We start from the raw sequence: 24,737 nt of genomic DNA, 5'->3' as shown, positions 1-24,737 counted from the left end.
ATAATAAAGCGTAAACACACACTTCTTTGTTGCCTAAGATGTCAGCAATTACAGCATATTTTTGAATAATTATTTTTTTAATAAGCCCTACACTTACGTCACGCTTGAGGCTATATGTTTTCACGCCATTAAACTTAAGGGGTAAATGTTTTGGATAAAAATGTGGGAAAGAGACCATAAGTTGCTGCCAACGTCAAGGAAGCAAGATTGTCATCATATCATGTCATTTTGACATTTGTAATTGATAATTTGACAAATGTAAACAATAAAATAAAATTTTCATTATTTCAAGCGGATGAAGTCGCACGGGAACAGCTAGTTATATATAAAGTGTATAATTTTTTTATTAAAAAGTCATTGATGTATTTAATAAAATCTTCTTTGTTTTCGTCCCATGTAAGTATTATTACATGCCGACTTTTGCACCTAGCGCCATCTGTATTTCTTTAAAACTTTTTCCTTTCGTCTCTGGTACACAGTAATAAATAAATAATGCACTAAATGCACAAGCGATTCCGAAAAACCAATACGTCATCGATGGTCCTATAGCAGTGGTGAGGGTAGCAAAATACTTCGTGGTGAGAAAGATCCCGAATGACGTCACTATTATGCAGATAGTAACACCGACTGCTCGCGCTGGCCCGTCGAATAACTCTGCGATTACCACCCAAAATAAGGAGCCGATTCCTGAAAATAATGAAATAAAATGTCCTATGTAACAAAAAGAAAATTTATTGCAATTATTTCGTATTTGTCTTAGAAATAAAAATACAATCATTTATGTTGATGCTTGATACGCCTAAAACCATCCCTAGTCATCGATGTGTTACAACCATTAATCTTAGAATACTTGTAAAGTTATTGAATAAAAAATAACGTACTGGCACACTAAGAATGATTCAGCAGACACTAAGTGAAGATTACTGTGACTTATTAACTAAGGGATTCCCTTTCTTCGTGGCTATTAGACAACATTGAATGTGGCAGTTAAGTGTTAGAGCCGGCACAGAGTTTAGACCTTTGATTGAATAATCGCATAACTGCTTTGCGATCGTCGATTGTTTTGCAGCCGTTTTAGCTATTTTTGCACAACTAAAAATCGAGTAGTGTCCGCACCTCCATATAAGCTGTGTGTAATATAACAGTTGTGTGTGAAAGAGTTTATTGAGATTAAAGCATTACCTGCACTGTAGCAATAGACAACGAGTATCAGGGATATTAGCGGTAAATAGTTCATGAATCCAGTAACTTCTTGCGTGTTCTCTCGTATTTTAAAGAATGCGCCCATTCCAATCTAATAATAAAATATTAAAAGATCGGATTATTATAACAACAAACTTGATGCAATTAAAAATATAAAAGTACTTTAAAACATTAAACTATTATATTGTAATAACTTTTCAAACATTATGAAAGATGCAGATTTTATTTTTAATAAAAGGTCGTAAATGTGTAAGGGGCCATCATTGTTTACCAAAAATTGCGAAGTAATTGGTGCATTCATCACTTTTGCAGATGCATTAATTTGAAAAGAGTAAGGGACCCACATACAAAGGATATTTCCTCTGTCCAAAAAGAGTGGAAAGGGGAAAACTAAACTTAGTTTTAAACTTACCAAACCAAGCAACAATCCAATAAATGATGTTATTAACATACGCTTCCTCTGAAACCTGTCAATCACAAACGCTGAACTACAACTTGCTAACAGCTGTATTAAACTTATAATTATCGACGCAATTTCTGGCATCAAATTAGTCTTTGTTGATTCCAAAATCGTTTGCAAATAAAACGATATAGCGTTAAAACCTGTTACTTGGGTTGTTGCACCAAAAATGATCGATATCCCAAGAGTTTTAAGAAAAACTCTATCCTTTAACAGCGATTTTATTTCTATTTTCTGATTGTTTAAAGATTTATCGTACATGGAAATCTCTTCTTTAGCCAATTCTTCAGAACCGCGAAGGAATTTCAACACATCAATAGCCTTGTCTTTTTTTCCTGAAAATTGTTGGAAATCATTTTGTTGAAACATTTCTTAAAAAATCAAATAAAACAACCTTGAAGAAATAAAATAGAATCGTGTATTTGCCAGCTATTTTATATGAATCTGTTGAAATGTTTGGCAAAGGGCCGGTGACTTTTAAACTACATATTTGTATTACATAACAAAACAATGAAATACCTTTAGAATACAAGAAGAAGGGGCTGTCTGGTAAAAATAAGATTGGTATACTCATGAATAAGTTCATTGCAGCAAATACTATACTGTAAGTAGTATACGATACGAAAGGACCAACTGACATTGTCAAAACAACGCCTAGAGATGAGAATATCTGCAAAAATGTTCCCAAAGAACCTCTAATGTCTTTCTGTAAAAATCATTATTAATTGACATTTTAAATAGGCAGTGAAGGTTGTGTGTAAATTCAATAATCTTACTAATATCGTAAATAGGAAAGTTTAGATGGATGGATGAATGTTTGTTAGAGTTTGTGGCCTAAACTGCTGAACGGATCTCGATGAAATTTGGCATACATGCAGAACATACTGGAAAAACACATAAGCTAACTTTGTTTTTTTCTTAACTCCACCCTAAGTTTCGGTCGAAAGCTAATTAAAAATAAAATAATAGTTTCCTTTTTGAATTTAATTTTATTTACTTAAAATAACTACGTATGTATTAGTGTAATTTAATCCTTACATCAGCGATCTCTGAAGCATAAACTGGAACGACAGTGAGCAAGTAAAAGTCAGCACTACCAATTATAGCACGACCGAATATCAACATCCACATGTCTTTTGCAAATACGAAGAGAATGCTCACTAAAACCTTAGGAATACAAGTCAATATCAAACAGTATTTTCTTCCGATGCAATCTTGTAACATGCCTAGAAAACTGAGACCTGAAATATTTACATTTATAGAGTGAAAAATTTAATAAATAACTAATTCAAACTAAAGTGCCTAAAATCTTTGGACCCATGAATACTTGTTACTTTTCGTTGTTCATCGTTACATAGTCAATTCGACTTATTTAAGATGACGATTTCGATGACTTACCAAATGTTATACAAAGAGATCCAATGGACACTATCCAGGAACCTTCTTCATCAGTGATGCGTCGATGCAGAGGCGTTTCTATTGAACGCAGCTTCACAAGCACTGGTGACGGCCAAGCTAAGCTCATGCCAGTTGTTAATATTGTTAGATTCACTGAAAAGGTATATTTCAGAAAATCTAGTATTTTTCGCATTTCAATCTTACTAATATTATAAATGCAAAAGTTTAGATGGATGGATGTTTGTTACAGTTTGTAGCCTAAACGGCTGAACTGATTTCGATGAAATTTGTTATAGACGTAGAGGGTAGTCTGGAAGGACACATAGGCTACTCACTTTTATTGTCTTTTAAAACCACGTGGACGGAGTCGAGGGCGAAAGCTAATAAAAATATCATTTTAACTTACCAATAAAGACGACAAGATATTGTCTAGCTTTGGATGATTTTAATAATGAAATCATTATTAAAACACTTTAAAACTGCAATTATTTACAACACTGATGTATGTTAATTAGAAATAACGGATTAACTCGTGTATTTAGACAGTTAACGAGGGGTTGGAATATAGTGAGTTAATCTACTCACCCCATAACCTACGATGAGTCTGAAACTAGTCGGCACCTGCATTGAATTCCACGAGTTAATCCGTTATCTTTAATTAATAAAGTATAATCTAACGAAAACATTAATAACTCAGTAAGTTAATATTTTAAATCATTATTTGCTCGAAACTGCCTGGTTAGATGTTAGTGCACTGCGACTATTGAAATAGAACAAGATTTAATGAACGAGTTCTGCAACATTCTTGTTTGTATTTTATCTGTTTCCTACTTAATTCGTTTACTTATGGATTATTTGCAACTCATTAATATCTTTACATTGCTCACATACAATGAAACATATTCAATATCTATCTATGTTTATATACTATAGGAAAGATTTGTGTTTTTGTATGTATTGAAATATCTCAAAAACTACTGGGCCGATTTCAAAAATTCTTTCACCTTTAAAAAGTTACAGTATCGGTGAGTAACATAGGCTATTTTACGTCCACAGAGTCGCAAGCAAAATTCAATAAAGACAACTTGTATGTCGTCTAGTAAGACAAACATAAGAAACATTTGGTTGGAAAATATCTAATAAACTGTATTCATCGTGGCACAAACACTGATATAAATTTTGTTTAATTTATTACTAAGATATATGTTACAACTAAAAAAATACAAAAGATGTTGGAATCTCTCCAGTTTATTTTATAGTTATATTATACAAATAAAATAAACGAAATAAACAACTGCTTGGTGTATTTATGAGTTTTGCCACTAAATAGAAAATTAAGAGCAACTATTTTACATTTATTATGACACTAATTTTTACATCTGTATTTTTTTAGTGTAAATCGGAATTTTACTTACTTCGCTGTCGCAACTACCCAAAGCGCGACACAAAATTTTAAATAAATTAAATTTTGGATAAAGTAACTCTTCAATTAACTACTACTAAATTTGTAAAAACAGATATTTAAAATATCTAAATTTCAATGTAACATTTAACATAATCTGATTAACTGAGCAATGAAATCACATTTCTTGCTGTTTATAACTCGAGCGGGAAAATCTTGTAAATAAAACGATTGAAACACGGAGAAGAAAGCATCCTAAATTTAAATCGCATTAATTACGCTATTTAAGCTGAGAGACTGAAACCGTTAACTGATTCAAAGTACTGGCTGTTTATTTAAAAAAAAAAAAGAAAGTAGACATATCTGGCCATTTTACATTTAACGTTCTAATTTACGGTCATAATTAAAAAAAAATATTTATTATCTGTATTTCGTAAAGCTATTGCTATTGTGATAAAGATGAGTAATTGTATTCTCTAAGATGAATTACACCATTGCTTCGGGCCTAACGAATTTATAATTAATTTTATACTAGCTCGTGTCTGCGATGTTGTCTGCGTATATTTTTGAATAATTATTGCACGCAACAATAAACGGGAATATGAAACGATTGTAAATATGTGATTTTTCAAAATTTAATCAACAATTACATTTGTATGCCCAAGAAACCAATACAAATGTCTGTACATAAAAACTCATAAATTAATTAGTTTGGTGTTCAGCGCGCATGACATGACAAACAAACACTTTGTAATATTAGTGTTTGTTTTGTTATGTATTTGTAGGTTTGTTTGAAAACATTAATCGTCTTATCGTCGACAGCGGAATTTATAAGAGCCTTAGTTTGGTTGGTTGAAATCGTTTCCTTAATTACAGATACATTTTATTTTCTATTTAACGTTATGTGTGTATTATTTACAACAGTTTTTCTTTAATGAAATGTCAGGACAAAACGGCGTAAATATAAGAAATATTCGACTTTTGTAAAGTATCAATGAAAAACTGTAAGAATAATTAATTGCCATAGAATAATGTAACCTATTTACATTATTCAAGAAGTCTCTAGTCCCTATAAGGTGCGCCATCTTTCAATTTGAAATATTAGAAAATTATTGAAACTAAATTAGTCATGTTTCTTAGGATTCGAACCAACGATTTCAATAGGCAATTCGTACTTCTAACCGTAAGGCTATTGTTGTTTTGCCAGGCTATCAGATCTCCGTATTCCCTTGACGTATGAAACTCTCTACATTGTGACGCTGATTTAGTACACGAAATTTGTATAAACCTATTTCAGAAGGTCTTTATACGATTTTAAGTATATTTTTTTTTATTTCGCACAACTGTTGGTTAGATTGTATGTTGTTTAAGCTATATTTCGTTTGTAAATATTCGAAATTAAGTCACTTTTTAAATGTCCCTGTTTATTTTTTGTTTATTGTACTAAATCGAGTACCAAAGTTATTTCGCATATTGATACTCATCTTAATTGTAAACAACGAACTTCGATAAAACCGTTTATCTTAAAAGATCACGTAAGCAATAAATCAAAGTGTAAAAGTTTGAAAGACTTTGTAAAAACAAAGATGTTTTGTTACGAAATCCACTGAATCAGATTTGGTTGGTAAAATAAAATTGTTTTTATTACATTATACTTTTTTATGTACAAAACGTACATTGAATAAATTTTAAATTCATCTTTAAAATGTAATTTCCACTCATTTATCTACGTGAAATTAGGGCTTGAAGAACTTCCGTCGTAGCCATTAAAGCTTTAAAAGGCAACTCTGACATTTATTCCTGCTTCAAGATCACCGCAAGCGGTCCGCGGAAACATTTTTAAAATGTCACAAAGACTCTCCACTAATGATCTCCTTTGTAATAATTTTACATTAAAAAGACTATTTAGTTCTAAACGAATCTAGAATGAAAGATGAGATTTAAAGTTTGGTACTTAGTAATTATATCTACAAAACGACTTTCCATACAAATGTGTGAAATTGTGAAAGAAAACATAGCCCTCTCTATCACTTGCTCGCTGAAACATGTTTTTATACCTGTTTCGGTGATGGAAATTCGAGGTGAGATTTTTTGTATGTATTTGTCAAAACTTGTGCTCTGTGTGTTTGAGTCGTAATAACACTGTGACTAGCTGGCGTCATGTTATGAATATTTCATTACACTAGATTCACACGAGAGCGGAACTGTGAGGTAGAGTAGTAAATCATGCAGTATTGCAATTGTTTGAACTTACTGTCAAGACTTACTTTTGTATCTCGGCTTAATGTTTTAACAATTGAAGTTCTGCTCTACCGATTACACCCTCGTGTAAATTTATCATTACAGTACGCTGTTGCCCTCAATTTGTAGAAGTTTTGTACCGTGTGAAATGTCATCACAACGGTTTTTACCGAAAGAAAATTGTAGAGAATAAATCTGATGTAGCGAAATTTTACGTTTATTTCAACAAGCGGTTGCTCCCGACTTTATCCGCGCGATATTAAAAAAGTGGTAAATATGGCCTTACAGATAACGTAGCTTTTTAATGGTGAAATAACTTTTGAAATCAGCTTTTAGTTTTGAGTTATATCAATATATACAAATCTTTCCTCATTATGATATTAGTATAGATTGTCTACAATTGGTAGATATTTTCTAAGAAATGTAAATAGAAAAAATAGTACATTACTCTTGGTTGTAGAACATAAAACAGTTTACCTTTTCACCTTATTTTGCATTATTTCAATGCACTAAAAATCATTCCTATCAAGTTTTACTTGAAACTATTCTTACTTTACGAAGTGACGACGTGCTTCTTAAGCTGTATTTTAGCTACAGGGACGTCACTTTGCCACGTTTTAGTGTTTAAGTGAGAGACTTTATTATGATAACTTTGTCAAGTTTCACAAGAAGCACTTAAATTACGTGAGAAATGTATGTAGCATATTAAAATACATATACAATGTAACCATAACATCGCGTAACGTGGTATGGACATATTATGTGACGAGACGTTGGGGACATAGACCAGAAAGTGTTAAGAATTAATATGGATGGCTACAACGGAAGAGGAAGACCGAAAAAAGTATGGATGGATTGTGTGAAAGAGGTTATGCTTAAGAAAGGAGTGGATTCAGGTATGACGGCTGACAGAGATGTATGGAAGAGCAGCAAATATTGTGCCGACCCTCCATAAGGGATAAGGGCAAGTTGATGATGATACAATATAACCATAAGTTTTTATTACAAGCACCTGGAAAAAACAAGTTGCATACCTTAAGTTTAATTCCGTTACATAATTTGTTGACTATTGCCCGGGTTCATCCGGGTGAAATTAAAAAAAAATGGAGTAACCAATTGCGTTACTCTAGATAGAAATAGAATAGAAATAGAAATAATTTTATTGAAAAATAAGAGATTTACAATTACAATTACAGTTATACCAATTAAAAGAAAAATACAAATTGTGTTTCATATATGATTAATCTGGTGATGCCCACACTAGGCAATGCCTGTATCGTGGGCATCGACAACAGCAGGAAAAATCTTTTCATATATCAATTACTAAAAACTTACGCTTACGGCGTTTCGGTATAATTTATGAATGAAAAATAAACATGCAAGATGATATAAAGTAAATAAAATAAGATGTAACAATAAAACTAACTACTTGAATGAGAATAAATAATACATGTTATATATGTATGAATATCTATGTTATATATATGTATGTATGTAATAAATATTTATAAACGTCCTAATGAACAAGATTACTTAGAGATGAGGAGTGTTAGGTAGATTTTTTTTCAGAAAATTTTCATAGATTATTAATCTATGTTAAAAAACCATCATGATCCGTTAAATTGCTATGGTGTTACGTGTTCAAAAACATCTATACATTCATCCAAACTTTCTCACTTATGAGTAAGATAGTTTACGGTTTAATTGCTTTAAGTTTGAACTAAAATGATTGTAAGCAATTGTTTCTAATAGTCGGTTCAAGTTACATGCATTGCTTAATTGTTAAGCAACCAGAAACGTTTCCTCGATCATTATTACTAACAATTTGAGCGTGCAAACTTTGCAAAAGGCCTAACTAGAGAACTTGTTAAACAATGCCGTTGTTTCACCAAAGCCCCTTTAAAATGTTAAAGCCTTGTGCCTACGTTCAAAGTAAACTGTGTTCAAAGCGGCTCACGTTGCTACTTGCAGTTGGAAATATTTTTTTTTAGGTAAGCAATGATATAATTTACGAATTATTAACATTTTTTAATCTACATTGAAATAATTTTTATCTGTGAATTTCGGATTCCATAACTATGAAATTTAATAAAAAAGACCGTTGTAGACATATTTACTTGTGTACGAAAAATACGTAAGGATTTTGTATACTGTTCCATATTTTGTAATTTTTAGACCGGACGCACCCCTTTGACTAAAACATCGCACAACTGTTGTGCGATTGTCAATTTCTCGCAGCCCATTTAACTGTATAGTTAGTTGCACAACTAAAAATCGTGTAGTGTCCGAATCAAAGCAAGACTGAAAAGTTGTGCGATTATATAGTTTCAGGTGTGCGCACGCTCTTAATATAATTGAAAAGATAACTTATGATTGTTTGGTCTTAAAAGTATGATCAAAGCTTTGTAAATGAAAGCAGATGTAGTTAGGTTGTTTTGTTACAATTTAAAGAATGTTCAGGCGGAAATTTCGACATTTATACTTTACTGCATTCATTGAAAAGTACAGAAAAAGATCGGTGGAGCAAGAAAGTAAAAAGTCGTTTGATGTCTACTGACTGTACAAATGTGTTTTGTTCTTTTTCTAGATAAGAGTCGGGCGTTCCACAAATTAAAACGAAAAACGGTAGAAATGTTTTCTATTGAGAAATGGAGACATGTTTTAGTGTTAAAGAACGAATTTATTTTATTACAAATGTTCTCCATTTACTTTGATTAACTTGTTTTCTTGTATGAAATCAACTTTTAATAATAAAAGTGATTATAACAAAAAGAAAACATAAATAATTTGTAGAAAAATGTATGTAAAATAAACATTTTCTTGCAAAATTAGTGTTGCCGTTTTCGCGAAACAAAATACATTTCGTAGGAACATGATTTATGGCTTGCTCACACAATATTTTATTCTTTTATAATAACTTAAAAGTTCGGTAAAGTTTAAAAATGTCACGGAATATACAGGTGTACGGAACATACGTACAAAGGAATACCACAGATTTCTTAGTTGAAAATGTGACGAAATAGCTCTATGGTATATTTTCTTTTTAAAGATTAAACACAAAAAAGTATATTGTCACATCTAATATAGCATAAGAAATATAACATACTGTATACAGATGATGTGTATTAAATGATATACTAAAACATTGTCTACCATCTCACACCACTGTCAGACGTTATTAAAACCCATTTTTTTTCAAACCCAAAACCCAATTAATTTCTACAACGCTCCACGTTCGATATAAAGGTATTAAATTAATTAAGACGTTCTTCTGGCACCTTCTTCTTTTGTTATATTATCTTTGTAATATTTTATTCAGCCATATTTTATTAATAAAGCTTTCACGCCAATATTAATAACTCTATATTATATCATACAGTGTATTAAAAAAACAAGTTATCACAAAAATCATTATAAAGTCTACTGGTATCTTACATGGTCAATCAATTCTACACAGAGTTACAACGGAAAGAACATACATATGTACATAATTCTTCTTTCCCTTCCCCATTCTACGGAAGTTCAGCACGTACTACTCTTCCATATTTCTCTAATACTCGTTATGAAGAATGATAGAATCTATCAGAATTGATGCGTCAAATTTTTTAATGAGAAACATTCTACCGTTTAAGGATTAAATAAATAAATATTCAGTGCATACAGAGGTTAAACCAAGTCTCATTTCCTAGTGCCCTTTGTGTAATTAAATACATCAGTACAATGAAACCGCATCCACGATAATTGGATTTGAGAAACCTCTACACACATTATTCTTTGTTTTATTTCCCCTCTTGCTTATTTGTCTGCAATTTGTACTAAAGTAAATTAAAAATTGTATTTAGCTCTTAAAATTTAATGTATTTTTTTTAATAATAAGGATTCTTTATAGTATAATCAGTGATTACAGCATCGATATCGCCTGGGCTATATCCTGTGTTTAAGGAGCCAATGCCTTCCCTATAAGGTAAATTTCAATTTATTAATTTACAATTATTTATCCTTCTCAATCTTCAAAACCAGACTAACAATTTGCCATTGACCCTACGGAGGGTCAGCACAGTTTGTGCTGCTTTTCAAACAGTTAAGGCATTACAAAAAACTCAAGTTTCTAGGTTTATATTACCGTTTTTTATATCTTCAACTCAAAACCTTAAAAGTAACTCTTACGTTCCAAAAATACATATGACAATTGCGTGAAATATTGTATTTAAGTTTACGTTCACACAACAACTGTCATTAATATCTGACTCAGCGGTAATGAGAAAAATAAGTTGGATCTCACAAAAGGGGCAAGTTGATTTATATAACACTCATTTCCTCATAACGAGGTTTGCTTGTCCGTATCTTAGAGGTAATGAAATGTTTTTACGCTTTCCCTCTAATATAAAGTTATAAGAAATTTGAAGTTTATTAGTACTGCATCTGTTATTTGTTTTATTAGAATCTAAAATATTCTTCAATTGTGTAGTAAAATCATAGTTCCCAATTAGTTTTTTATCTACGGGTGTGTATTCTTTTAAGTTGAACAATCACATCATTAAATTCGAGAAATTTCAAGATATCCTATAGGTAAATTACTTTAAAAAATAACCCAAAGTTGATTGCACCTAAATGTTTATGGATGTAATTAATACGCATACAACAAAAGCTTATAAAGGCCCAATCTTGAGTAAAATTCGGTTATAGCGCATTGGCCTAAAGCTCTGCCATTTGTTCAGATAAGCTCGTATTAGGTGACCGTCGCCGAATACGATCTAATTCAAGTTTATGGTAGTTGTAACCTAAGTTATATTTACTAGTAAACTTTGTCCACTATCTCTTACAACGTTATTTACGTTCCCTTCTATGTAACATGTTTTATTACCTTGCAGTAATTAAAAAGGCTTGTTTACATTGCTTGTAAAATAAAGGGATATTCACTTGCTATTAACAATAAAATGTTTTATAAAATAAACATTTTATAAAAAAAAAATCTGACAAATTGTTGAACTGACTTTAAAATTATCATGAATAAAAAACTTTTCTAAACATACTTTTTGTTTTTGAGTTGAAGTTTTGTCTTTCTAAATAATAAAAATGGTCTATTTTTTGTCCCTTATGCCATTAACCACTGGATTTTGATAACAAAATTCTTATTATTTAGACATTAGTCGGATTGCTTTATTACACATGTCATATTATCATCATCATCACCAGCTCATTATACGTTCCCACTGAGGGCTACAACCCTACCCTAAGTAAGGGTTGACTAGGGTATAGTCAACCACGCTAGCCAGTGGGGGTTGGTTGACTTCACACATATCTTTGAATTTCTTCGCCGATACGTGCAGGTTGCATCATGATGTTTTACCTTACTATGTCATATACTCAGTGGTAATTAATAAAACATAAAGTACTTAAGGCTGATCTGACAAAGTATTGTAAGACACGGAATAAGATCGAGCACAAAACAATTGCGCTTTAATCCGTCAATGTCTCCACAACTGACAGGGACAACTTCGTCGAACATTGAAAGTTACTTCGTACATTCCGACAGACGAACAATTTCGGTAATACAAAGTTATTTACTAATAAATCTAGATAGAAACGTAACAATGTTACAAGTTTAGGAATGTTTTCGTATTGCAGTTAGTGAATAGGAAATGTTTATGGACGAAACTAATAAGATTTTCCCTCTTACATACGTAAGTAGTTACTATTTTTTTATTTTTAGAACTCAGCTTAATGCATGTTTTGCACATTTTGGTTAAAAATTTGGTTGATGCCGCATTTGTTCAGTGTTAGTGCCAAGTTCGTGCTATATTGGTCGATTTTCTACAGTTTTAAGGAAACGTTTTTGTTTCTATTATGTAAAATTACTTTAATTTTTGACAAATGTATAACAAATACTCTGAGATGAGTCGCATTGTGTATTACCATCACGTCCCGAGGGCCTTTTAGAGATAATCAATTTACTCTCCAGGCCGAAAGTAAATTACTTATCCCCTATAACAAAATTTCCTTATTATATTTTGCTTTTTATCTTCAATTAAAGTAAAAGCTCCATTAAGGTTATATTACAATGTTACTGTATGTTGCATAGATCAATTTAGAATTTGATCTTTCCTTTTAGAATAAGATATATTGTGTTTTTTTTTTAAATTCCGTTTCACGTTATACATACAACTCTATTATTCATTTCAAAGATGTGTATTATGGTGAAAAAAGGAGACAATTCTTCATATTAGTCGTGTAAATGTAAGGAAATTTCTCTTAAAATTCTTTTCCTCCTTTATATCTACCAACCGTTCAATAAAAAAATCTAATAAAAAAGCATAAAGAGATAACAAATTAAAATATGAATGATGACAGTTTCACGTAATACGTGTTCAAGGGAAACTTTTTTAAAAGTGTGATAGAACGTAATTGAGTTGTCGTACCGACTACCAACTTTATGGTAGAACAGTTCTCCCAACAGCGCACTTATCTTAACAAGATAATCGAAATACTTGAGACTTTCTGAGATATTGCGGAATTATAATATTTGATTTAGACTTGATTTTTATGTTTTACTTCCAAGATAGATTATCTCATTTTATGTATTTTTTTCATTCTTCAATCGTTGTCCTTAGCCATTCTTCATCATGTAATTTTTCCCGCATTCCACCCATCACTAGGCCTACCTCTATCGGCGAACATCCACACTCATAATTAAAGTTCTCTTTGGCACCTGATTATTCTGTTCTCATAACATGCCCATACCATGCTACCTAACCTTCTTAATTCCTCTACCTCTACTGTAACTTTCAGACTTCCTCTAACATATGTTCTCAATTCTTATGTTGTCCACTTGTGTTTTTAAATCACGTATCATTGATTAAATCGATAATAAATATGCATGTTTTTAATAGAGGATTTTAAGAAAAGGATATCCTACAAAATAAAAAAAACTGCCAAGTTTCGCATCCCCTACAAAAATCTTGTTCGATTATATGTCATTTTAAACCTAGTCGTTTTAGTTAGTGTCTATTATGACGCTTTGGCGATTACACAGCGCCATCATTTTGAAAGAATACCACTTGTTCATTTCCTAAAAAATCATTTTGAAAGAATACCACTTGTTCATTTCCGGTAAAATTACATTTGAATAGAATAAAACCGTATTGTGTTCTTATTTGAGGTCTATCTACTGAATTATTTATTTAAGACCCTTCCGAAGGTAAACAGCACTTTAGTTGCGTCAACGAATTTTTGTCTTTGAGACACGCATTTACACTTATACCTGTATAAGTAAAGTTTTTAATTAAATTTTTTGTCATAAAAAAGTGTCACTTAAGATGTAGTTATAAAAATGGCAATTAAAAAAATCAAGACAAATGTCAGAAAAGTTATTTTTCTTCCCATCAATTTACCTTTCCCTAATAATTTTAAAATTAGATTTTTTTAGATCTCTAGAAGTAATCGATTAGTATGAAAGGGTTGGTTGTTGTATTATAATGAATATAGTAAAGCGGTGGCGATACATTTGTACAGTTTTACTAAAATAGTGACGTAATATTAAATGAAAATTAAGAGCGGAATGGAAAACTCCGCCAGGAAATTGCCCATTATCCGGCTTTGTTTGACAATACAACCGCTTTTTGTTGTGAGTCATGATTATTTCGAGTTTTATTATCTTTGGTTTGAAAATATTTGATATGCTTTATTCAGTAACTAGCATTCGCCCGCGACTCCATCTACGTGGAATTAAATAAAAACAAAAGTAGTCTTTGCATTCTTCCAGATTATCCTCTACATCTATGCCAAATTTTATCGAAATCCCTTCAGCAGTTTAAACTACAAACTCTAACAAACCTCCATCCACCCATCTATATATTCGCATTTATTATTTTAGTATGATTGTGAATGGAAAAAAAGTAAATATTTTAAAACTTAGGAAAACAAGTTTTCTATACAAATTATCATTATAAAGACCGGGAAAGTCGGGTTGCAAACTAATTGTGTACGTCTAAGATCCTATGATCGTGAGACTTTGACTATTTTTTAAAATAAAACGGCAACATTCTGAATCCATATTAAATTCTATAAATACCAAAGTTTGGATGGATGGATGTTTGATACCTATCTCTGAAACGGCTTACCGGATATCAGTGAAATTTGGCATAGATTTAAAACATAGGCACACACATATTATAAGACAACTTAATTCCGCACGGACGATGTCGCGATCAATTGCTGGTACAATATTAAAAGCAACATTTTTATCATATTTTCTCGTGTTCGTATCTTGACACAAGTTTGATATTATTCTAAAAAGTAAATTGTCTCAACAAAATATAATGCTTAGGAAACCTTAATAAATTGTATTCGATTAAAACTTAGGACAATGGTTTCACTTCATTTAAACAAAATCACACAACTAAGTAGATGTCAGAATTGTCGTGATGAGGGTAACGAGAACACACAAAAGGTCCTCGGGTTTCACTTAAACTCTATCGCTTACATTCAATGTACACAAAGACCTCGATTTAAATAAACAAGCTTGAAACATAACAAAAGACGTAAATTTTATGTAATTTATTTTCCTCATGTTTAATTAATGCAAAGTGTGTAGCGTTTTTTTACATTTATTATTACAGATCTGAGGTCTTACTGTATTACGCAGAAATTAAAGTTAGGCACTTTTTAGATAAACAAAGACACACTTTTCAAATACCAGATGATATAGCTTTCGCATGCGACAATGTCCACGTGGATTTAAGAAAACAAAAGCAAGTAACCTAGGTGTTCTTCCGGACTATCCTGTACATTTATGCCAAATCTCGAGTCCGTTTAGGCTACAAACACTAACAAACATCCAAACATCCATCTAATATTTCAAATTTATAATATTAGTAAGATGTAGTAGAAATATTCCTAGACGTAAATGGATTTGTTCATAGATGTACGATTCTGTTATCTTTATATTGAGATTATATGCGTTAAGGACATAGATAATCAGATACTATGTCAACATTTACTCAATGATAGACAAACAGAAATCACATACTAATACAAAGTTATGGAGTATCATCGCGAGGAATAGTTTCTATATTCCGTCTACCATTTTGGTTTTAAAATTTAATGACTGAAAGTAACTGAATTGTGATTGACATCGAGCGATGTTAAAATTGGTGAGTGATTTGACAAAAAAATATTAAAAAAAATTATCTATGCTATAAATTAAAGCTAGGGTTAGGGGAAATCTTCTGTTCGCGGCTAATACTAGTCGTAATCGGTAACTGTCCGAAGATTGATTTTTTTGTTCTAATTTACATTTATTTACAAATTTTACGTCAATTGTTCAGCAAGATTTCTTAAAAAGGGTGTAAAGTTTCGCTGTATGTTTTAACTACATTATTTAATATAAAATAGTATGCATTTAAATTATTGAGCATTGACAGCACAATGTGGAGATTTTTTTTGTAATTTCCCAGATTTAAGATAAGTTGGCATTAACATATAATTCATAAGATAATCTTTAAAAGAATGTAACATGATGCAGAAAAAAATATCAAATTCATTGTATGTTTATATCGCCTTTTATAAGCATTTGTTAAATGTAATTGTGCGTATATAGTACATTTATGGCGTTATTAACTCCTTACGGTTTAATAACACATAATTGCTCTCCGTTACGTGATATAATTGACATTGTTAATGTTACAATGTAAGTAGGACTAAACGTTAGCTATTTGTCATATAGTCTAAAAAAACATTAATCACCGTATTGCTTTAGTTTATTATTTACCAGCCAGTAAATGTATTCCACATTTCGAGTATATCGAGAGTTAATCTACGAGTATATCGTTAAAAAAAATTGAAGTGTCTGTAAAAAAAAAACTTCGAGAAAATCACGTATTTGAGATGTTTAAAACGAAAACCAGTTTTAATTGCGTTTGTATTTCTGTCTGTAAATCCGCGTTTGTTTCGTATAACCTCCGTAACTACACCAATTTTGACTGGACTTTTGACTCGAAGGTAGCTGATGTGATCGGGAGTAACTTTGGATACTATTTCTTTTAATTCCAAGCGGACGAAGTCGCGAGCAACAGCTAGTTTTCGATGTTCATAAAATTCATACAAGTCGTACGATTTAACTTTTAGAAGATAAGGTTATTTAGGTATTAAATAATCTGATCCTTAAGTATATAAAGCTTATGAGAAATTGTAGATTTGTCTTCGCTATTTACAGCAACATTCTACTTCCGTAGCCGTTGGCATTACATTGTGTTTACCAAATTATATTAAGTAGTGTGTTAACTATTATTAAATGAAATCCTTACATTAAATTTTATGATAAAATAAAATTTTTGAACAACGTCTGTATCGCAGACTGATATATATCTCATTCGGTAAGTGTTTCTTTTAGTTTTTGAGTTAATTTTAAGACAACGTATGACTGAGCGGGCACACACTTTCGACTAAACTGTTGTCGATTGTTTCGTCGCCAATTCAACTGTTTAGTTACACAAACCCATATTAACCTCATAGGAATCAAAGAGATTAAACAATTGTGCGATAGTTTATTCAAATGTGTGCGCTCTTAATATGCAGGCTGTCTGACAAATGACAGTTTTAACTGAACAGTCAGAGTGTTCGGTTAAATCTAATCGGTTTTAATATTCTTTTACAGTGTGCATTGAAAACAAACATACAAAAGGAATTAACGTTATACATAAATTATTCAATATGCTGCCAATATTAAAAGCGCCACGATTCAAACAATATGCCATAGTTTTAATTGGTAAGTGTTTTGTATTTTATTATTTGCATTAACCAATAATTAGTATAGTTTGATGTTAACAACTGTGTTTCGGCTTGTGTCTATTCAAGTAATAGTTCGATTGAACCATGAATTTCAACTGCCAAAAACATGTACAAATACATATAACATAGTCTTTCCTCATTGTGTTTGAAATACCAAAGACAGAAATAATTTTTACCATGAGACCCGACCTTGTAGTATTTTTTACTTGTTAATTTATTTTTTTATGACTTAATTTTAAATAAGCACAATCATTTGTTTTATTTATTTTTATAATTTATTTGTCAATTTTACACATTCCAGTCAATCTAGGCGTGATAACGACTGGTATGAGTCTGGCTTGGCCGTCGCCGGTGCTTGTGAAGTTAAGGAACGAAACTGAATCTCCATTAGAACGACCCATTACTGATGAAGAGGGCTCATGGATCGCTTCAGTGGGTGCTCTGTGCAACACATTCAGTAAGATTATTACTAAATAACTACACTTGATTATACCCTTACGGCGGGCGGGTGCGAGCCTTTGACTATACTATCGCACGACAGTTGTGCGATTGTTGTTTCGCAGCCTCTGCAAGTGTTTAGTTGCACAACTAAAAATCGACTGGTGTAAGCCCATCCATATAAGTTTATCGGAATCAGAGCGCGACTAAACAGTTGTGCGACAGTTTAGTCAAAGGTGTGCGCGCGCTCTTATAATACTTCAGGGCAATATACGTATCGAATTACTCACTCCCTTTTTGGTCAAGACATTGATGGCCGATATCTAAATTCAATCTTTGAGATAGATTCCTTCCTTATTTTATGCGTTTTGTTTCTTTTCAGCTCTTTGTTTTCTAGGCATGTTAATAGACCGTATTGGTAGAAAACACTGCGTAATACTGACATGTCTGCCGAAGATATTAATAAGTATTGTTTTCATATTTGCCAAACAGGCATGGGTCTTGATATTGGGCCGGGCTATAATTGGTTCAGCGGATTTTTTCCTGTTTACTGCCGTCCCTATTTACGCTTCGGAAATCGCTGATGTGAGTTTTATGCTAATATTGTTTTGCTACATTTATCATAGTTTTTTTTAGTTTTCGTATATTAACAATTTTTTACAATATGTGAACTTAGCATAATTAAGTATTCTGCAAACAGTATTTTCTAAGAATTATTTAGTGAACAACTAAGGTAGAGGAGGACGGAAGAGAGTATGTAAAAATTATATGAAAAACGACATAGTAAAGATTGAATTCACATAAGAGGGTTGGTAGAGACGTATGAAAGTGTAGTTCATACTGTGAAGATATTACGTAAGATAACAGGAAGATGATGATTTAGTATATGTTAAAATACTGTTTACTTTACAGAAAGAAACTCGAGGTTCTCTCGGCACTTTACTGCAGATGTTGAGTTCTTTAGGTATAGCAATAACGAAGTCAATAGGACCTTTTGTTTCATATACAACGTTTAGTGTAATATTTGCAGCAATGAATCTGCTCGTGGCGATTCCGGTATTTTTTTTACCCGATAGTCCCTACTATCTCTATTCCAAAGGTAAGGATTTTGTATAATGAATATTTAATTCTTAAATGGTTAATGGCATATAATATTTTTATACTGTTAATTTTTTAATTAAAAAAATATCATGCTTTCATGGTCGACTAATTCTATACGTAATGATATAATAACAAAAAAAGGTAATAAAAAGAATGACGTCAGTAAGTGCACTTGATTCAAAGTATTTATGTTAAAAAACATATATTCATAATGATTATAAATGGGAAAAACGAATGTACAAAATGAATGCAACTGTAAATTTAATTTGTAATTATCTTTTTTTAGGAAAAATCGATAAAGCAACGGATATATTAACATCCATCCGTGGTTCCGAAGAATTAGCGAAAGAAGAGCTCGTCATGTATTCAATTGCGGTTAACACAGAGAAAGTCGATAAAATGAAATTATTAAAGGATCGTGTCTTTCTTAAATCTATTGGGATAGCGACAGTCCTTTGTTTTATCTCACAATTTACTGGATTTAACGCAGTATCGTATTATTTGCAAACGATTTTAGTATCCACGAACACTAAGGTTATGCCAGAAATTGCTTCGCTTGTGATTAGTTTGATACAAATTTTAGCAGCATTATGTGCAGCGATAGTTACTGATAGATGGAAAAGGAGACATATATTGCTATCATCGCTCATTGGTGTCTTGATTGGATTGGTAAGCTCTTTAATTTTTAGTAGTATTACGCTTTTCAAATATCTTGGCAGCCCAAGATCAACATAGGCATGCACAGTATTTTTCCCTGTATCTATTATAGTTACACATACAATTGTGTTCTGCGATAAGCGTGAAGTTAGAACCGCTAATATAAATGAAAATTAAAATCCCAATTTTAACATTAGTAAATTTTAATTTAGTAATGGTAAAATTATTCTTTAAACATTCGCGATACACTGTACAAAAATTAACTTTTTAAAATCAGTAGTTATGACATTTTTATGTATGTTTCAGCTAGCGTTGGGATTATTTTTCAAATTAACGGAGGAGAAGCAAGAGGTGATTGGATTCTTGAATTACTTGCCAATGATATCGCTGATACTAGTAATTTACTCTTATAGTGCAGGTAATATTGATACTTAAGTAAGTTGAACACAGCAAAAGGTGTAATTGTAACTTTAATCAAAAATATTACTTCCATTGTCCATAGAAACACAGTTATAGGATTTTTCCTGTATGTCATTTTTAACTTTAATCGAGAGAGTTGAACAAAAAACTTCCTTTGACCGCGTGTTTACTTAGGTGAAATCGTGGTCAAGCGCTGGTTTATTTATGTTAAAAAAACTGGTTCAGAATTTGATTGTTTCTTAAGTTGAGTGTTAAGAAATTACTTTAATTTTACTTTTTGAAATACTTTCCAATAGGTAATTTTATCAAAGCGGATAGAAATCTTTATAACTGACTGAATTCTTTCTTCCATTTTCAGGGATAGGTTCATTATTTTGGGTGTTGATCCCAGAGTTATTTGACGGTCCTGGTCGAGCATTAGGAGTTACTATGGCGATGGTCTTCGTATCTCTTTTTATATTTATCACCACGAAGTTCTTTCCCCTATTGACTGTGGCTATAGGACCAGCGATGACGTATTGGTCTTTTAGCATTATTTGTGCGTTAAGTTGTGCTTACGTTTATTGCTGCATTCCTGATACAAATGGAAAGACCTTTAATGAGATACAAAAAGCATTAAGCGGAGAGCAATCAAGAGAAAAGAATGAAAAATATACTGATAAATAGAATACTCTAGTAGCAAAAAACACAAGCGTTAAAAATGGTATTTATTAGTACTTGATACGTTGAAGAATAAACATTGTCGTCGGAGAAATAGAAACAAACAAATAAATTGACACTCTAGTTAATGAATTCGTTGTATAAGAATTCGCGCACACTTTTGACTAAACTATCGCACAACTGTTTAGTTGCGCTTTGATTTCTATGAGCTTATATGGAGGTATGTACACTACTCGACTTTTAGTTGTGCAACTAAACATTCGAATTAGCCGCGAAACAATCGACAATCGCACAACAATAGTGCGATAGTTTAGTCAAAGGTGTACGTCCGCTCTAAAGCCATTTATAGCTTTCTTATACAAAAAATGGGGTAGCAGATAAACATTTTTGATTTTTTTAATTCTGAAATTACTCGGTCGTGGCAAGGTCCGAGCGGCTAGTTTAATGTAATTAGATTGGATACGCTTCGACATCCCACAAGAGGGCATTACGAATTCATCGTGTGTACTTCATTTTAGATATGTCGATCGTTCTCAAGTATGTGGTATTATTTCACAATAATATATGTGCGTCAAAGTGCGTTTAAATGATGGAAAAATATCACAATTTTATGAGAATACAAAATTTAACTCGGAAGGAATGTCGAAATGTAAACTTTTGATCTTGAAGTCGTGGATTAGAATCCGAGATTCGTTTAAAATGTTGATTAATGTATCTACGAATGTAATAAAAATGTTTATAAACTAAGAATGTACATAAAAACCTTTTTTTTCCTTTATTTATTGTATTAAACTTACGCGGATGCTATAAAAATGTTCCTTAAATACGTGACTATTAAAATTAAAAAATCCAACGCTAGCAGAATCCTGTATGTCCGTTACTTCAGTATTCTCTGTTATCACAGCGGACGTTGATAGATGAAAGTCTAGGCACGTGCCAGTGACGTTGATTTAACCCCGCACGCTTCGAATATGGGACAACTGACTTATGTGGACAATTAAAACTGGGACAATTTTGTATGTACTTTAGAAATCGCTGCATATGTTCAATTCTGACAATTTTAATTGAATAGTTCGACTTTTCAGTTAAAACTAATACTAAAAAGTTTGTTAAAAGCATTGGCAGGCTTAACTGAACGTGGTAATAATTACCGTGTTTACAGTGAGAGCATGTAAATTAATGCAAGTGACTAGTTATACTATTTCAATAATAATAAAAACTTATTTCAAAAATCCCTTTTTTTCAGATATTCTCATCTCACATTTTAAGTTTTGTTATTCCTGTTTTGTGCAAAAAATAAACCTTCTGGATTAAAAATCGTTATCAGATAAGAATTTACAATTCTTGCCGCTTCTAATATTCTTAAGTTGTTGAAGAAAATACACTTTGCATTCAAAGTTTTACCCTTTAAACAATTAATTTGAAAACTTATTTCCCAGTCCGTTTCATATTTACCTTATCGAGAATTTCCATTTAACTTTCTTGTAAAACTTTATCACTTCGATTTAGAAAAGTTCTCTTATCTAGAACTATTCTATTGAAAAAGAAAACGCATTAGATTTGTATATTGTAATCACTTTTTTGTTATATTTTCCGCAAGATAGGTTAATTTAACTATAAATCGGTGTATCACACTAATATTATAAATGCGAGAGTTTAGATGGATGGATGTTTGTTAGAGTTTGTAGCTAAAACGGCTGAACGTATTTCGATGAAATTTGGTATAGTCGAAGAGGTTAGTCTGGAAGAACACAAATGATACTCACTTTTGTTTTTTTTATTTCACGAGGACGGAGTCGCGGCCGAAAGCTAGTAAGATTAATAATTCGTCACCAGCTAACTATACGTGCCGACTCAGGGGCTCTTACCCTACCCTAAGTAAGTGTTGTTTAGGCCATTATCAAGATTAATAAAGACATTTCATATATTTACTAACTCCGTCCGCGCGGAATTAGAAAAACAAAAAACAAAATTGAGTAGCATATATGTTCTTCCAGGCTATCCTCTACATCTGTACCAAATTTCATCGAAATCCGTTCAGATGTTATGGCTACAAACTCTAACAAACATCCATCCATCTAAACTTTCGCATTTATGATAATAGTAAGTAAGTAAGTAAGTATTAAGCATGATTTGATTTCTTTTTAGAACTAGAATCTAGATAAAAGTAGAATTTTATTCAAGTTCGATTAGACGAAGCTTTGTTCGAAGTTGTGGTTACATTTGAGCAGACAATTTGCAGTGGATTGCATGAAATTCGGTGATGCAAATAGTTTGCGGTGAGCGTGCACTCAATCAATAGGTAATTGAAATTCGCTGTAACTTTGACTCTCAAAGGAGAATGCTTCTAGACTATTAAATCGAGATAGAATTCTAATACTTCAGAAGTCTTAAATGGTATCCCTTAGTATAGATTAAGTATGAGATATACTTCAAAAAAGTTTACCATTTACGACTATGACAGCAGCAGTACACATTAGTTAAATGTAATTTTTACCTTTACATATCAAAAACTATTAAAAAACAATGCTATCTGATAGACCCAAGCCACATGCAGTAATATTTAAAGTTCTGAGAATGTTATAACAGTAAATAATAATGTCATGGTCGTTCTTGGTTTCTTGTAAAATAATCTCACGAAAGACGAAATTCAATTTCACATTAACAAGACTAAAATAAAATAATCAACCTTAATATAATTTTTATGTGACATTGTCATTCATAATCGTAATTTAGAAACTCATAATATTGTCGCGCAAACAAGCAACGCCTCGGGATATTTTGAATTTCTCTTCGTGTTACAATCATTTTACATTCCATTGTATCATAAAATCTCATGAATAATTTACATAAAAATTTGTTTTTCTCAATATCTCAACAAAAAAAAATACTCAACGCTCAAAGATTTTGCGTTCTTGAAGAGTAATAAACTTCTTTTTTCTATATTATACATTCAGTGATCTCTAAAATTAGTTACTATTCCAACTAATGTCCATACGGGGTAAGCAGAATGAGAGTCCATTAGTCGCGCTCCTGGCATATTCATCTATGCATATGCATGCGGTCTGATATGCTCTTAAAGATAATAAAAAAATTAGCAAATGTATAACGTAGTTTTATAATAGTGATTTTTTTTTAAATTGGCCTAGTAGTTCTTGAGTTATTCAATTCAATACATACAAAAATACAAATCTTTCCTCTTTATATATAATATAAACTATCACAATTTCAACAGACCACATTCAAATGTACATATTGATCCAGTCTTTTCTTATGGTAATGCGTTGATGCGGAGTGGAGAGTGGACATATGCGGATACGGATGATGTCCCTTTTGCAATTCTATTGACTCTCAAACCAGTTCTATCTTTTGTAACAAAGAGGATAAAACACACCTGTGTTATACACATATTTACTGTTGTGGACGTTTGAAGGAATTTGCTCAAAAAAATCAATTAAAAGGGTTAAAAACATACAAATCAGTCAAAAGTCAACAAGGTTTGTCTGATTTAACTTCTTTGATAACAGTCCTATGCATTCACGATTTTTAAACACTGCTGCTGCTGCTGAGCTGTTACTCGCGACTTCGCCCACGTGAAATAAAAAATATAGCCTATGTTACTCACTGAGAACGTAGGTTTTGTAACGGTGAAATTTTTTAAATCGGCCCAGTAATTTTGGAGTTATTTTACACACAAAAACAAAAATCTTTCCTCTTTATAATATTAAAATGGACTAAGAATTGAAATTCTTAACTAAAATTTAATTATTGCATGGTTTTAATCCATATAGCGTTTTTAAAGTCTACAAAGGTTTCGATTGTACCGTTCGATTAATTCCCTGCCAATAGAGGCTGAGCTGAGCGTCAAATATTCCCTTCGACGTTGAAAATTCGTATAAAATGTAACGCGATGAAAAGCCAGCGTTCAAATTGAATTTGAACGAATGTGAATGAACGTTCGAATGATGT

General features: G+C 31.7%; 2 protein-coding genes across 2 annotated transcripts; one reads left to right on the top strand and one right to left on the bottom strand.

Annotated features, from left to right (window-relative positions):
- Positions 1 to 406: 406 nt before the first annotated feature.
- Positions 407 to 3,551, bottom strand: LOC106105359 (facilitated trehalose transporter Tret1-like). The gene is made up of 7 exons (XM_013285650.1): positions 3,468 to 3,551; positions 3,062 to 3,214; positions 2,702 to 2,904; positions 2,183 to 2,369; positions 1,616 to 1,998; positions 1,183 to 1,294; positions 407 to 687 (listed from the first exon to the last, which is right to left on the bottom strand). Exons 1-7 carry the CDS (start codon positions 3,520 to 3,522, stop codon positions 407 to 409), a joined length of 1,374 nt encoding a protein of 457 aa, XP_013141104.1. The 5' UTR covers positions 3,523 to 3,551.
- Positions 3,552 to 17,377: 13,826 nt separating this feature from the next.
- Positions 17,378 to 20,774, top strand: LOC106105358 (facilitated trehalose transporter Tret1-like). The gene is made up of 7 exons (XM_013285649.1): positions 17,378 to 17,469; positions 17,794 to 17,949; positions 18,313 to 18,515; positions 18,843 to 19,029; positions 19,318 to 19,700; positions 19,995 to 20,106; positions 20,467 to 20,774. The coding sequence occupies exons 1-7, from the start codon at positions 17,415 to 17,417 to the stop codon at positions 20,772 to 20,774; spliced, it is 1,404 nt and encodes a 467-aa protein (XP_013141103.1). The 5' UTR covers positions 17,378 to 17,414.
- The last annotated feature ends 3,963 nt before the right edge of the window (positions 20,775 to 24,737 follow it).

Source organism: Papilio polytes, unplaced genomic scaffold (assembly GCF_000836215.1).
Source record: "Papilio polytes unplaced genomic scaffold, Ppol_1.0 DF822845.1, whole genome shotgun sequence".
Lineage (NCBI taxonomy): Eukaryota > Metazoa > Arthropoda > Insecta > Lepidoptera > Papilionidae > Papilio > Papilio polytes.
This window is presented reverse-complemented; position numbering and strand designations above follow the sequence as displayed.

Excerpts from the sequence above, each read along its gene's own strand:
- LOC106105359 (XM_013285650.1), bottom strand. The coding sequence starts at position 3,522 with ATGATTTCATTATTAAAATCATCCAAAGCTAGACAATATCTTGTCGTC. Across the intron at positions 1,295-1,615 it reads TTGGATTGTTGCTTGGTTTG|ATTGGAATGGGCGCATTCTT; the intron begins GTAAGTTTAAAA and ends TTTTATTATTAG. Across the intron at positions 688-1,182 it reads TGTCTATTGCTACAGTGCAG|GAATCGGCTCCTTATTTTGG; the intron begins GTAATGCTTTAA and ends CATTATTTTCAG.
- LOC106105358 (XM_013285649.1), top strand. The coding sequence starts at position 17,415 with ATGCTGCCAATATTAAAAGCGCCACGATTCAAACAATATGCCATAGTT. Across the intron at positions 18,516-18,842 it reads ACGCTTCGGAAATCGCTGAT|AAAGAAACTCGAGGTTCTCT; the intron begins GTGAGTTTTATG and ends TTTACTTTACAG. Across the intron at positions 19,701-19,994 it reads TTGGTGTCTTGATTGGATTG|CTAGCGTTGGGATTATTTTT; the intron begins GTAAGCTCTTTA and ends TGTATGTTTCAG.